This window comes from Mercenaria mercenaria, unplaced genomic scaffold (genome assembly GCF_021730395.1).
Source record: "Mercenaria mercenaria strain notata unplaced genomic scaffold, MADL_Memer_1 contig_3232, whole genome shotgun sequence".
In the NCBI taxonomy this organism is placed as follows: Eukaryota; Metazoa; Mollusca; class Bivalvia; order Venerida; family Veneridae; genus Mercenaria; species Mercenaria mercenaria.
This window is the reverse complement of record NW_026461353.1, coordinates 38200-52082: the sequence shown is the minus strand read 5'-3', so window position 1 is coordinate 52082 and position 13883 is coordinate 38200. Positions and strand designations below refer to the sequence as shown.

Here is a 13883-nt window from a genome sequence, read left to right as displayed (position 1 = left end):
GAGAACCATACAATGGCATTATCATCCTTGAAGAGACAGGACCGAAATGAGAGAAAAGGTCTAGATTGACAGTAGTTCTTCCTCTCTTATAATAATTATCACCTTTATTTTGGAATATAGTTAAGCGATAAGTACAACTAAGGAAATTATTTTTTCATGTACTTGTCTTAGAATTACTTACTGTGATACATTTTTTTGATTTAACGTCATATGGTACTGTGATACATAACCAGTGCATCAGTTTAATTAAAAGCTATTACTACAATAAATTGAGAAAGCATACATCGCAATGTTGACACTTTTAATATATAAATATCACATTCTTCGTGTGAAATAGCTTTTGCAGAAAAGGAGAAATAGATTGCTTTAAATATTATAATGAAACATTTGATATATGATGGCACAGCTACATATTACTATAAACTGGAAACGGATTTCTAATATGTAAATGACTAAATTCTTCCAGTAAAAACATGGACTAAAGAATACTTCCAATACAATAACAGCAATATTAAGGGATTAAATGAATGAATATTTATTGTTATGTTATAATTACAAAACTACATAATCACTATAAACCTCGTCACCATTCCAATATATGAAAAGCGAATTTCTTTTTCTTGTGAAAAAAATGCCTCTTTACAGATACAAGAGAAGTATGATATTACAAATGTACCTCTAAATAACAAAAGAAAAAAGATCAACGTATATTTAAGTATCAACAGTTGAATCTTAACACATTCACACTAACTACGTGATTATTTCCTTAAAATAATATGATTCATTAATTAAGACTACGTCAAAACAGTTGCTAGAACAGTTAAAAGTTATTTCATTTTTTCACCATGCATTCGATATACAGCATCTTTTTACAGATATAATATCCAAAACTTCCGTTACTTCGAAAGCTATATGTAAAATTCTGTATAAATGGTTAAATAAGTTCTAAGCAAAAACCGGATTTTGAATTTCCTAGTCTGTAACCAAATGTTTGCTTCCAAGAACGATTCCATCTCACCGTGATGATTCCCTTTCTAACTGCATACATCACAGTGGTAGTACTGGAAAAGTAAATGACGCATTATGATTATATTGACTTGCACTGAGACCTTCTTTACGATTATGGTGATGATGATAAAAAGTTACTGGGGCTTCCACGGCCGAGTGGTTAAAGTCATTGGCATGGAATCACTTGACCCTCACCGATATAGGTTCAAAACTTTGCTCAGAACACAGAATTCTTCATGTGATGAAACCATCCTGCTAGTTTACGGAAGGTCGATGGCTCAGATCAGGTGTCCGTCCATGCCTAAAACGATGACCAGAGGGGCACCTTTGGTGTCGGAAAAGTTGTTATTTAGCCTAAGTATTACTGTTACTCTTAAACATACAAAGAAGGTTAGAGGTATTGAATTGACGTCAACATACGTTACACCGCATATCTATGATTCTTATGTGTGTTGTTGAATATATGTACTAACCGATCATTAAATTTATCCGGAATTTATTTATTTTCAATCGGATTTGTTAGGTATGTGTAGATCCCTAAAATATCACTTTGGTTCATGGAGGCCTATCTATTGTTATTAGGCTAACAGATCTGATAAAAAATTTGGTCACTTTTTGAAATAATCTAATAGATTCTTAAACTATTTGTAATTAAAGTTCGTTTATTTAAAGGTAAGGCGTTAAAAAAGTTCTCAGTCGTGTACAAAAGTTAGAAAATAGTATCACATTTTTTCTTCCGTCACACTGCAAGATATTGTGAATAATAATCAATGTCACAAGAAACGAAATTGAAGTGGCTAATAACTAAATAAGTTAAATAAGATAAAACACTGAAATCAGTCTGTCCACATAATGTTTGATACAATAGTAAAACGTGAAACTCAGTTAAATAATATTGTAGTGAATTTCTTATAGTTTATCCAAAGTTGTCATCATTGACCTGCACATATGTAGTTTGGATAATAATGTATAACACACAAAGTAACTGAACGGAATTGCAACCTTTAGCTCTACATGGAAATATAAGATAATCTGTATATAGCAAATACTTAAAGGATTCGCTATGTGTTGACCCGTATGTATATGAAAGTGTTATAATAGGTTACCTCTACGCCATGTCCACAATATGACCTAGGACGTGCACGCGTCAGTGCTGAAGTAAAATGATCTGCTGGCCTCCGGGCTGAAATGAAATGATCAATTATGTTTAAATATCAGTCCTTTCTGGATCAAGTGATAACTGCAAAATGATCGGCATGTTTATATGCAATACAGCTATAAAGTTTGTTCTCTTTGTTACAATTGATTTAATGTACCCATATGAAAAAGATAAAATGCTCAAATACAGAATTAAATAATATGTCTGAACTTTTTCTTAGAAGTTATAAAAGAATCCATAAAGCAATTCTAAGATCGTCTAAAATATTTCGTAAACATGTTTCCAAATTAATGACTATTTGTCTATGCCATTCTTTCTATCAATATATTAGGCATAACCAAAAGGTTATTTGACTTAATTCTTGTTTTAATTGAAACTACCCGTCATAGTATGTTACTGGTTTTCTTTTCGAAAACTTGTACAGTTTTACACTTCTACCTTTCTGATAGACAATGTTTCTTCTCCTGTCCTCAGACATTTGCCTTATGTCAACACTAGATGTAACATCAACTCGTCCAAGTCTTTTATCAGAAGCGATGCTATCGAACAGCTGCTTGTCAGGTATAAATTTAATGTTTAACATACGGTTTTCAGATTGTGAGCGAGCAAGTTCGCGTTCAATGTTGAAAATTTCAGGCTTGCTCTCTACTGTGTGAATAAACAACATATTTCCTTGGTAGAGTTTTGCATCTATCCTTTGTTTCACTTTGTCAATATTCCATGAAAGTTGCTGGCATACGTTTTCTAACTTGTTTAGTAAGTTCTCGTTGTTAGACTTCAAGCGAGTCACCTCACTTATAACGTAAGCTTCAGCCTTGTCCAAGAAAGAATTTATGTCTGTTCTAAATTTCTTGATTTCTTTCAGTGCCGTTTCGCACGCAATTCCGAGTTCTTTCTTATTATCTTCAATTGCCAGACCGATTTCTTTGTTTGCAGAGGTCATTTTCTCCAACTTTCTGACTAGGGTTTGGAATTCTTTGTTTACTTGGAAATCTTTTGATAAGTCCTCAATAAATTCAGGCTTACAAGCACCATGCTCGCGTATCATACAATCACCACACCCTACAATGTCATGCTTTCGACAGTAGTATTTTATTGTTTCATCCAAATGTTGTTTACACTTTTCGGTGTTTTCGTCAGCTTTTCTCAACAGTAACAAGGTAGGGTCAGCATCAACCATCACATGCTTCCTACATTGCCTCGCTCTCAGATGATGCCGAAAGCATGTGTTGCACATAAATTCATTACACTCCCGACATAATCCATCTGCATGTGTAGTGATATTATCATCTTTGCATGATTCACACAGTTTATCACTTTTCTTTCCCTCAGCTTCATATCCGTCTTTATCTGCTCTCCTACCAGTAACTTCCATTTAGTTTTATTAAATTAAGAGCTTAGATTTTTATGCAAACTTGCCTCCTGTAAAGACGCTTAAACACTATTAAACGTGTTACATATAATACGCAGATGTGTTCGCTGTATACTATAAATAAAATACGATACGTCATAATCCTTTAGTAACTGACTGTAGTGCATATGTACATATTGTAGTTATTGTTTGCATGGAGATGTAAATACATGCACGGATCCAGCTAATTTTCTCCAGGGGGTGAGGGGGGGGGGGGGGGGGGAGGGATTGGAGGGGTTCTGATCGAACCCTTACTATGACAAAATGTGTCTTCATATACTCAATAATATGATGTGGTTTATGTGGATGTTAGCCAATTACAAGTACAGGGTGGGTTGTTAATAAGTTTTTTTTGGAACAAGCTGAAATAGAAAAGCAGTCGACCAGGCAGGGTTCCGGCAAATTTTGAAAATTAGCGCTTCTTTTCCTGCATTCTGGGGCAATTTAATAGCACTGAAGAACACCATTTTCACTGCAATTTATAAACAATATACCCCTATTTTCACATTTTCATGAGCTCACTTGTTTAATTTTCGAAAAATGACTAATAAGATTTAAGTTTTTAAAAGGTTAAATTTTTTGTTTCTTTGAGATTATTAACATAAATATGAATTACGTCGGGGCCGTATGTAACAGCAGCCACATACACTTTGATTAGCTAGAGATGCCGTTTAACAAATAAATTGTAGTTCATTACTAAGAATGTATTCCGCCAATTACTGAAAACCTTAACTGGAATACTACATGATGTTATATGAGCATATTTATATGCAAATGAACCTTTGTAGCCTAGTGAGAGTTTTCAGGTCGTTTGATCAAACTTAGTAGAAATACTTTCTTACCCAAATTGTTTCATTAATGATAGATACCTCTTTAAAATGTCTATGCAATAGTATTTAGTATTTCTGTTTGACAACACATCTCATTTAAACAAACGGGTCTTACACAAAATATGTAGAATTTGTTTGGGGTGTTATAACCCGAAAAAGAATGATACAATGAAATATGAGGCATGTAAAACATATATATTTGCCATTTGATGATTAAAGCTATGTAGAAAAGTATGCATTATTGCAAAGACTGATTCAGCAAGCGATGTTAATGTATAGCAATGTTAATAAAGTTTTAATATCTAAATATAATCTGAAAAGTAGATCCCTCGGAAGCACCGAGAACAAGGCAAACAATGGAAATTGCAGACTCGGTTTTACTGAGTCTGTTCATGAGCAGTTATAGAAAATGCAATACTGCCGACACCCGCTAGGACCGGCTTAAGCAGTATTCAATTTTCAAATCTAAATGAGTTGAAATCAATTATCCCGAAGGACCAGAAAATATAACAACACTGAGATGAAGTCGGGGCCTTGCATTTTAATACACATAAGATATTTTCAGTAAAGTACATTTTGTACTTTCAAGTTTCATAAATTTCATTGACATGGAGTATATAATTTTACGATGATTCCAATTTTAAGAGCGTTAATGTAGTGACATATTCGATATTCCTCATTTCACACAAAATATGTTGACTGCCTGCACGGCTGCAAAATTTACTTGTTACCTATTTGAACATTCTTTTCCATCTGTAGTATCCCATATAAGCGGACTCGAAATTCCAAGAACGTAAAAGAAATTCAGTTGTTGTTGTTTTTTTCAAGAGAAACTGTCCACAAAATTGTCATGATGGATAACGTGGGGAGAAGCGCATACATTTTGGCTAGAAACATGACAAGTATCAGTAAGTTACCTCTACTCGTAGTTATTAATAGACAGAGATAATTCCCAGTATAATCAGCTGACATATTATATCTACTGAAACGTCAATATCCCCGGTAGCAGAGCTACTCAAAAGCTGTCATCTTACGGTGCAATATGATTTAAAAGCAAGGGCGGACCCAGGCTTTAAAAGAATATACGCACATGCGCGAGAGAGTATGAAATGTGGTATCGCCTCCCAATGTTCAGAGTACAGGGGCCTCCCCCGGAATTTTGTTTTTAAATAACGACTTCAAATGATGCACTCTGACCACTTTTGAGGATTGATATGATTAGCTGTTGTCAAATCAGAGAAAATGCGCATCTTTTCACAATGGTCCATAAATCTTTAAACAATCGATGACTGTCCTAGAATAACATTAATTTCTTTCTTTTCGATCCATAACACCAGCAAAATTCATGGAAATATTGTGGACCTCTCGCCCCGAAATGTTAGTGTACCATCCAATGACGATACTGCAGATGAACAAAAGTGTTATGCATAAATATATTTTAAACTTGAAAAATGAATATAGAGTTTTGAAACACAGAAATGCGAAAAAATGTTTTAGATAGGTAAAGTCTGCCATTAGAAGTCGGCAAAAACAAATGATCCCTAAATAGCCACACACGCATGCACGCACGCATGCACCTTGTTGCGTGGAGGTATTAAGAACGTGAAACAAAAAATTAACTTTTTAGCTTTTGCAAAAAGTAAATGTTTGAAACATTTACTCTCTTAAAATTGATGGAGTAATATCTAACTGATTGGATATATGTTTGCAGTTTTTTGGCGTATTTGTTATTTTTTGTTGAAAATTTGAGTAATTAGACGCTTAGTTCAAGGTAATATTTATGTCACAAAGTATGGTTGTGTAGTTATGTTATGTGTACTTTCCTAACAAAGTTATTATAAAAATGTCCATCTGGATATAAACACATCCATTTGAGCTTTAATAGTACATTCATTTGGATCTTTTAAGAGACAAACTCATGCAAATAAATTCTTAATGAACGTTTCTTCCTGTATCTCTGTTCGTCTGGTATCTATTTCTTCCTGTAATTGATTTCCTGGAAATTAAAACAAATCCTTATTTTATTTTCCTTAAATTCAAGTTCGCCTTACAGAAAAATTTCCTTCTAACGAACTAAAATATGTGTACTTCACATTAAAACGTCCGCTTCAGTTGAAGCTTTCTGTAATTTTGACAGTACAGTCAAGCCTGTGTTAAAGACCACATCGGAGCAGAGACCACCTGGCTCTAAAGACCACATGTTTTGTTTCCCATTCTAACATTTACAGGGTATTTTAACATGTGAATGAAAACCAACTCCCAATAAAAACTACATTTTAGTTTAAACATATTTTATTTCAGTAATACATGAAATATTTACAGAACATTAGTTAGGAATAAGACAGAAAGCTTTGTCAGCTTACGGTTGTCCTCTCTTTAAAAGACCACATTTTGACCCTCCCAAGGGTGGTCTTTATAGACAGGTTTGACTGTATATGAAAGAGTTTATGCCAAGTGCTTACCAAGTGTCATACTCTTATTTACCAACTCTAGGACTTCTATCTTCTTTATTTTCCTGTGATGTTTTAGTGTGTTTTTTCATTCATTCAGTCACAAGTATTTTGACTTAATTTCCTTTGACATACGGTTACATGCATTATTTAAAATATATTTCTCTTAAACAGATTTTAATTATCATAAACGAAACGCTGTGGGTTTGAACCTAGCGTAGTTGCCTCGGGACGGGACATTACAATGGCTTAATCCAGTAGATACTTAGAAGTACATTAGCCAATGTAAATATCATTTTGTAGTAACATTGTACAGAAAAAGCCAATTTAACAACAAAAAGACAGACGGATGAAATGATGCAGATCTACACACTCCGAATCTGAATAAAGAAAACTGTCTATTAAAATATGTTCTCGGTAAACTTTTATTTATTGAGAAAGTTGTGTCCTTCCGTCTAAGTACAAAATGAAATGTTAAGACATTATTTATCCATAACTTAGGTTGATTTAAAACATTAATAAAATTCAGTAATCAGTATTTTTCTCAAAAAATCATTTGAATAAACTTACAGTACTATCATCTTTGAGAACAGATTTAGTCATCAACACGCCTTCGATGTACCAATGTTTAGGAAATTCCAGCCATTCCTGAAAATGAAAAGAATTGAATAGAACATGCAGTAAATGTTAGTTATTGTTCGGTAGCAGAAACGTAAGAAAGGTCAGCATAAATCACGTTTCCAATCGATTTAAAAATCGCTGATTGATAGAGCTGCCCATCAAAAAATTTGGTATAGTATATCCTTCTTTCTGACCTTCCGTCAATTAAGAAGGAAGTCGCCATATGACCTATAATTGCGTCAGTGCGACGTTAAACCCAACAAAAAACTTAAGAAGGAAGCAAATCAAGTCGGGGGTCAAAACACTGTTCAACACCTTGGCACTTTTGCACGGGGTGGGTGTGGGGAATAGGCAGGGGGTGAGGTGGGGTGGGGGGTCTTTTTCAGAATCAAGCCTGTCGGATAGAAGAGTATTGCAAGTAGTTTCCCTTGGTGTTATTATAATAAGAAACGTAAATACCAGACAGAATAATGAATGGGGGTAAGATAAAACTATATTATTATCATTATTGTTATACCGGATTGATATAGAACCCTTTTCATGATAAAAACATTCAAAGGCGTTTAAAATACTTCCAGGGGCATCGTAGATGTCAGTAGTCTTAAAAACCTTTAAACTGGAAAGTATTAACGCTTGGGGTAAACACTCTTATAGTCCTTTTCAGCTCATAATATTATGACAGGGACAAAGTCACAAAATAAAATGTTGCTTTCTTAAACATCCATACCAGTGGTATTGTAGTGTATTTAAAGTTTTCTTCAATATGGGATATTCCATTAAAAGGAAAAGGTATTTACTGTATTAGTCACGCAGAAAAATTCAATGTAAAGTTTTAGGAATGTAACTGAATGTTTTACATCATAATTATAAACTGTCTCTGGACTTGCTGAACTTGCCTGGTGATAAAAGGTTCATTATTCTTAACCAAATTATGGTTAAATATTGTATCTGTTGTAAAAAAAATATCAAAGACATATATTTGTATATTTGTCTATTACAATTGTACTTAAATTGATTCAGAATTTCGATTTATGAATTAAGTATAATACCTCAGAGTCAGCGAGGTAGTATCGAGTTCCATTCTGGTAAATACATTGAAACTCTTTCCCGCTCTGATGATAATACGTTTCGAAAACAATTTCGCCATCTTTCTGAAATACACAATGAATGATAAATGCTTGTAGTAAAATATTAGCAGGATCACTAATGGCAGAGAGTTCAGGGCAAACAGCTGTGAGTTTGAGATTAATATATTAACGGCTACGTCTTCGAAAACAAAAGTTCAAACAACACCAAATCATAGAAGGAACGAGCTGTTTTACATGAATATTGAACAGCACATATATAACTCTACAAAGCAATTGCCAGTTTACTGATATATACATTGAATTCAAGAAAAAGACTGCATAACTTTATTGGCCACACTTTTGGACAGTTCAACGCTTTTAACATCTCAACATTTTAAAAGGCTTGTTACATATTTTCGTTTTAATACATTTGCCATAATATACCAGTGCTGAAAATTCACGTAACTAGGTTTAATATAGTTTTCAGCATATTTTTGTTTTCACTTATTTATAAAAAGTATTCACTTTCAAGGACGTGGGGGGGGGGGGGGGGGGGGGGGGGGGGGGGGGGGGCGAGGAGGGCAATTTTTGACTTTGTGTATTGAAATGAGGTTAGAAATGACAAATAATAAACGCGTAGGTATTTTCTTTTTTTATGGTTTTCATCCATACAGATTACATTTAACGAAAAAGGTCAGCTTCTTTTGTGGAACTGGCTCATTTTGGGCGAAAATAATGCAGATATTTGAACGGTAAGTTATCTGTTTCTTTTACGAGTCTATAATTTACCTTACTGACTGGCAAAGGACGTGCGTGTGCCCCGTTAACCCCAGCATTTGATCTCATCACTGAAATTATATGATGACAAAGCTAATGCTAAATAATTCTGTTGACAGATCTATTCAGTTTGGGTTAAATAACAGCAACAAAATTTGATGTTGCTAATCAACATATCATTGTAATGATTCTATATTGCTGTTTAAACATAACGCAAAAATTCTAATTAGAAATGTAAATCAAATTTAAAAAATGATGTTTTTAAAACACTTTTTTCTTACAGTATAGTAGGATACGAATAAACGCTTTAAATTTATAAACACAGTGGTTTTTCTATGTCGTAATTCACAACAAGAGAAACATCCAGCAGTCTTGGATGAAAAACAAGCTTTGCAATCATTGGCGCCGGGATAGTATGCAAGAATAAATCATTAACATATTGTGCAATTTTCAGTAAAAGTATAATTCTTTTAAAGTATTTCAAATCAATACCGGGTAATCTCATTGACAAATGCTATTCGTAAAGCACATTTTACTAGTAAACACAAAGCTTACCGATACTTAAATTTCAGATTTGGAATAAGTATAACACATGCATATAGTAAAATACCTTCTTTCGTCTCGGTGAGTTGTTTTCTTTGAATTTTCTCATCGGGCGTTTTATCAATCGTCGCATGAGACTGTTGCTTTACGTCGACAAACGCTGGATCGGCCATTTCTCCGAGCTTTGTTTTAGAAGCGACGATATTGAAAAACTGTTTGTCAGGTACAAATGTGCTTTTCTCAATATTATTTTTTAATTTCAGCTGGGCTAATGCACGTTCACTGTTTAGCACGTCAGGCTTGCACTCAACTGAATGAATAAATAGTGAAGTACCTTGGCAGTTTTCTGCATTTATTACCTGTTTAACTTTGTCTATTTTACAACAAAAGTTCCTTGCAGTTCTTCTCCAGCTTGACCAGTAGGTTTTCATTTTCTGACTTAAAACGATTTACCTCAGTTATAACATCTGCTTCAGCCTTATCCAAATAGTCATTAATGTCTGCTCTAAACTTAACTATTTCTTTCAGTGCAATTTCATACATTGTTTTATTTTCTCTCATATCATCTTGAATTTTCTTTTCACTCCCTGCGATTGCAGATGTCAAGTTTTCAAGTTTTCCAACGAAACGTCGGAACACTCCGTTTTCTTCGAAATCTTTCACTAAGTCCTTCACAAATTCTGGCTTACAAGCGCCGTGCCCAAGTACCATACAGTCACCACACCCTACAATGTCATGCTTACGACAATAGTATTTGATCGTTTCGTTCTTATGAAATTTACATTTCACGGCCTTTCCATCACCTTCATGCGACGATGCTGACTGATCACTTGCATCAAGAAACACGTGGTTTCTACATTGCCTCGCTTTTAGATGATGTTGGAAGCATGTATTACACATATATTCTTTACATTCTCGACATAGACCATTCGCTCGTGTCATTACCTGCTCATCTTGGCATGGTTCACAAAAGTGATATATTTTCCCACTAGCTACACTCCTGTCTTGATCAGCTTTTCTTCCTGATACTTCCATACTAAACTCTTATTTTAAATTCCTAAATCATAAGTTAAGATTTTTATGTAAACATATTTGATTAAACGCCTCAAACCTTAACGTATATCAGTATCAATCTGACTGAAGTACATCTCCTATTACGCTACGCATAGGATCTGAGAACGACCTATTCATAGCCTCGTTCTGACGACCCTTTCGCTAGCCAATCAGAGCCTAACTTACAACATCTTGCAAATCTACCTGTAGCCTTGACTTTTGATATTTACAATTCTTATGTCGTAATGTATCAGACAGCCGGCTAGCTCAGTCGGTAGGCCACTTGCTTTGTAAGCGAGGGGTCCCGGGTTCGAGCCCTAGAATGACTGCACATTTTTCTTACTCTTTGATATTCGAACAAGTCGTCTGATTGGATAAAATAAAAATAGCAATATTGGAAATCCAAAATATACAGAAGACGAATGTGAATGAGTCGTTCTCAGATCTTCGTTTAGAAGATCAAGTACTTAAGTCAGATTGTATCAGTATAAACTATGTACGTGTACATATTCAAACGCATTGATGGGTAACATACCTTGTCGCCAGCAGCCAATTGTATAAACAATGGTTAAAATATACCACAGTTAAACTATAACCGCGGTATATACCGTGGTTAGGTAACCACTGATTATTTTCTCTTGTATAAACCAGTTTAACCGCGCGGTAACCTAACCACGTAAAATATCAATTTAACCACGGTAAATTTTCCGATAATGCACTGCGTGCATGACGTAATTTTCGCGGACAAATGTCAGACGACTGTTTGTCAACAAACATGGCCGCTGTTACAGTTACTGTACCAAAACAAAGGGCAAAAATGTTCTCTGTACGAGAGATAGATGTTCTTACGGAGTTTATGAAAACTCATCTCAGCACCCTGCGAGCAAGTCACACGCAAGGAGGACCAGGGGCGGCACAACGACGGGCCAAGTTGTGGGAAAAAGTGACCGCCGAGATAAATGGTTGTGGTCACGGTCCTCGGACCGTGAAACAAGTTAAGGAAAAGTGGAGGAATATGGTTTGTTTATTGTCTTTTCACCAAGTGATATTTGTAATTTTTGTAGATCTACTGATCTGGATTCAAACCCGAGAACTTGAGTTCTCTAAGAAGCACTCTACCACGTCGCCATTTTATAAAATATACAGTAGCGATAGTAGGGGGTATTTATATAAGTGCTATATTTTACCTCCACAGTACTACATGTACATATTTAGTATTATTTACTGAGCTGTAGGGATCAAGAAAGTTACTTCACCTCAGAGGAATGTTAAAATATTTGGCATTACAGTATAGCAAGTGGTCATCACATAGAAATATTTCTTTTATTGATTACATTCTTAGTTTTAACTTTTACAGACAAGTGAAATATTGCTAAATTTTAGGTAAAGATGGCGAAAACAGATGTGTCAGCAGACAGGAACAGTATGAGGAAGACTGGAGGAGGCCCGCCACGGCCGGAGATGTCACAGACTTCTCAGACTGTGGCGAGCCTGTACGAGAGCTCAGCATCTTTTCATGGTGTGTGTTCAGATGCTGACACACTCATCAATGTTTCTGGTAAGAACGTAAAATTATAATATAAATAGTTAAAGGATGTAACTTTCCACATGAATACACAACGATTTGCAATGTACCGAACACTGACGCAATCCTCTTAGAAAATTACAAAACAATGAATAATTTCCATTTTCATATAAAACGACAATTGAAATCATTTCGTCATTGTTGTTGTTGCAGGCTGCACAGATGTCGATCTAGGACAGCAGGTTGTAGACCATCTAGATCTGCTCAGATGGGACCAGCAGGACACAGAGACCGAGACTAGCGAGAGTGCGGATACAACTACCAGGAATATATTCTCCGTAGCTGGTGATTTATTAAGTTTAACTCTAATAAATGTTGTCTTTTTTATCCTAAAATCTGTTTCATTTTAAATAAAAATAACAATAAGCAAATTAATCAATAAAAATGTAAATTGACTCACTGTTAATACATTTGTACTATCAAAGTTGTAATTCCTACAAACTTCTTCTAAGTCCCCAGTAGCTGTATCCAATCCGCGACGAATCAGTTATAAACAAACAAGCTTTTCAAACATCGATGAAATTCAGGCACCAATCGCACCATGCCCTTGAAACAATGTGTGAAATTAAACAATTTCCAAACGCATGATTCAAAGATAACCTGTATTTTAGCATCCTTTGTGGAATATTTCCAGTCCGCAACATATCTAGTTCCTTATAGATCTACAATATCAGTTTTCAATAAAATTATTCATCTCATCTCGTCCCGTTTACGAAATGCAAGAAAATTTAAATTCTTATCTCCGAAACCAATTCGTGACGTAAGGCACGAATGACGTAAGAATGCAATGGCCATAATTGAGCAGCGCCATGATAAAACCAACATAGTGGCTTTGCGACCAGCATGGATCCTGACTAGCCTGCGCATCCGTGCAGTCTGGTCAGGATCCATACTGTTCGCTTTCAAAGCCTATTGGAATTAGAGAAACTGTTGGTGAACAGCATGGAGCCTGATATGGATCCATGCTGGTCGCAAAGCCACTATGTTGGTTTTCCCATGGTGCTGCTCAATTATGTAAATTTATACGGGGCGCACAAGGGAAACAGTACCCTTTAAACAAACAATCAGTCGATAGAATATATGAATTTTATCTTATGTCACGCTAATAGAAGGAGAATTTTGCAATACTTAATATAATACATTTTTTATATATTTAAACAATGGTTGTTTATCATTTTATCAATTTCTAGTATACCTATGTTTTTACTTTAAGACACTGTATAAACATAAACATGTCCTGTTCTATGGAAGGCCGGTTGTGCACTATTGTAAATTGCTTGGGAAATAGATTTAAGTTGTGCGTGTTCTAATCCCATTCTAACACGTTCGAATTACACCTGGAAAGGATACTTATCTAAAGTCTAATTCAGGCGGAATAG

General features: G+C 34.9%; 3 protein-coding genes across 4 annotated transcripts; 1 reads left to right on the top strand and 2 right to left on the bottom strand.

Annotated features, from left to right (window-relative positions):
- Positions 1-693: 693 nt before the first annotated feature.
- Positions 694-3732, bottom strand: LOC123531829 (E3 ubiquitin-protein ligase TRIM33-like). 2 transcript variants are annotated; one of them, XM_053533926.1, is made up of 3 exons: positions 2548-3732; positions 2115-2191; positions 694-1061 (listed from the first exon to the last, which is right to left on the bottom strand). In XM_053533926.1, exons 1-2 carry the CDS (start codon positions 3540-3542, stop codon positions 2140-2142), a joined length of 1047 nt encoding a protein of 348 aa, XP_053389901.1. In that variant the 5' UTR covers positions 3543-3732; the 3' UTR covers positions 694-1061; positions 2115-2139. The 2 variants fall into 2 exon arrangements, with proteins under 2 accessions (XP_053389901.1, XP_053389902.1); XM_053533927.1 differs by having other exon boundaries at positions 2606-3725.
- A 1208-nt stretch (positions 3733-4940) lies between these two features.
- LOC128545926 (uncharacterized) lies at positions 4941-10313 on the bottom strand. Its single transcript, XM_053533929.1, has 5 exons — positions 9934-10313; positions 9336-9394; positions 8529-8630; positions 7429-7506; positions 4941-6404 (listed from the first exon to the last, which is right to left on the bottom strand). The coding sequence occupies exons 1-5, from the start codon at positions 10295-10297 to the stop codon at positions 6381-6383; spliced, it is 627 nt and encodes a 208-aa protein (XP_053389904.1). The 5' UTR covers positions 10298-10313; the 3' UTR covers positions 4941-6380.
- A 1586-nt stretch (positions 10314-11899) lies between these two features.
- Positions 11900-13124, top strand: LOC128552859 (uncharacterized). Its single transcript, XM_053533930.1, has 2 exons — positions 11900-12477; positions 12658-13124. The coding sequence occupies exons 1-2, from the start codon at positions 12309-12311 to the stop codon at positions 12852-12854; spliced, it is 366 nt and encodes a 121-aa protein (XP_053389905.1). The 5' UTR covers positions 11900-12308; the 3' UTR covers positions 12855-13124.
- The last annotated feature ends 759 nt before the right edge of the window (positions 13125-13883 follow it).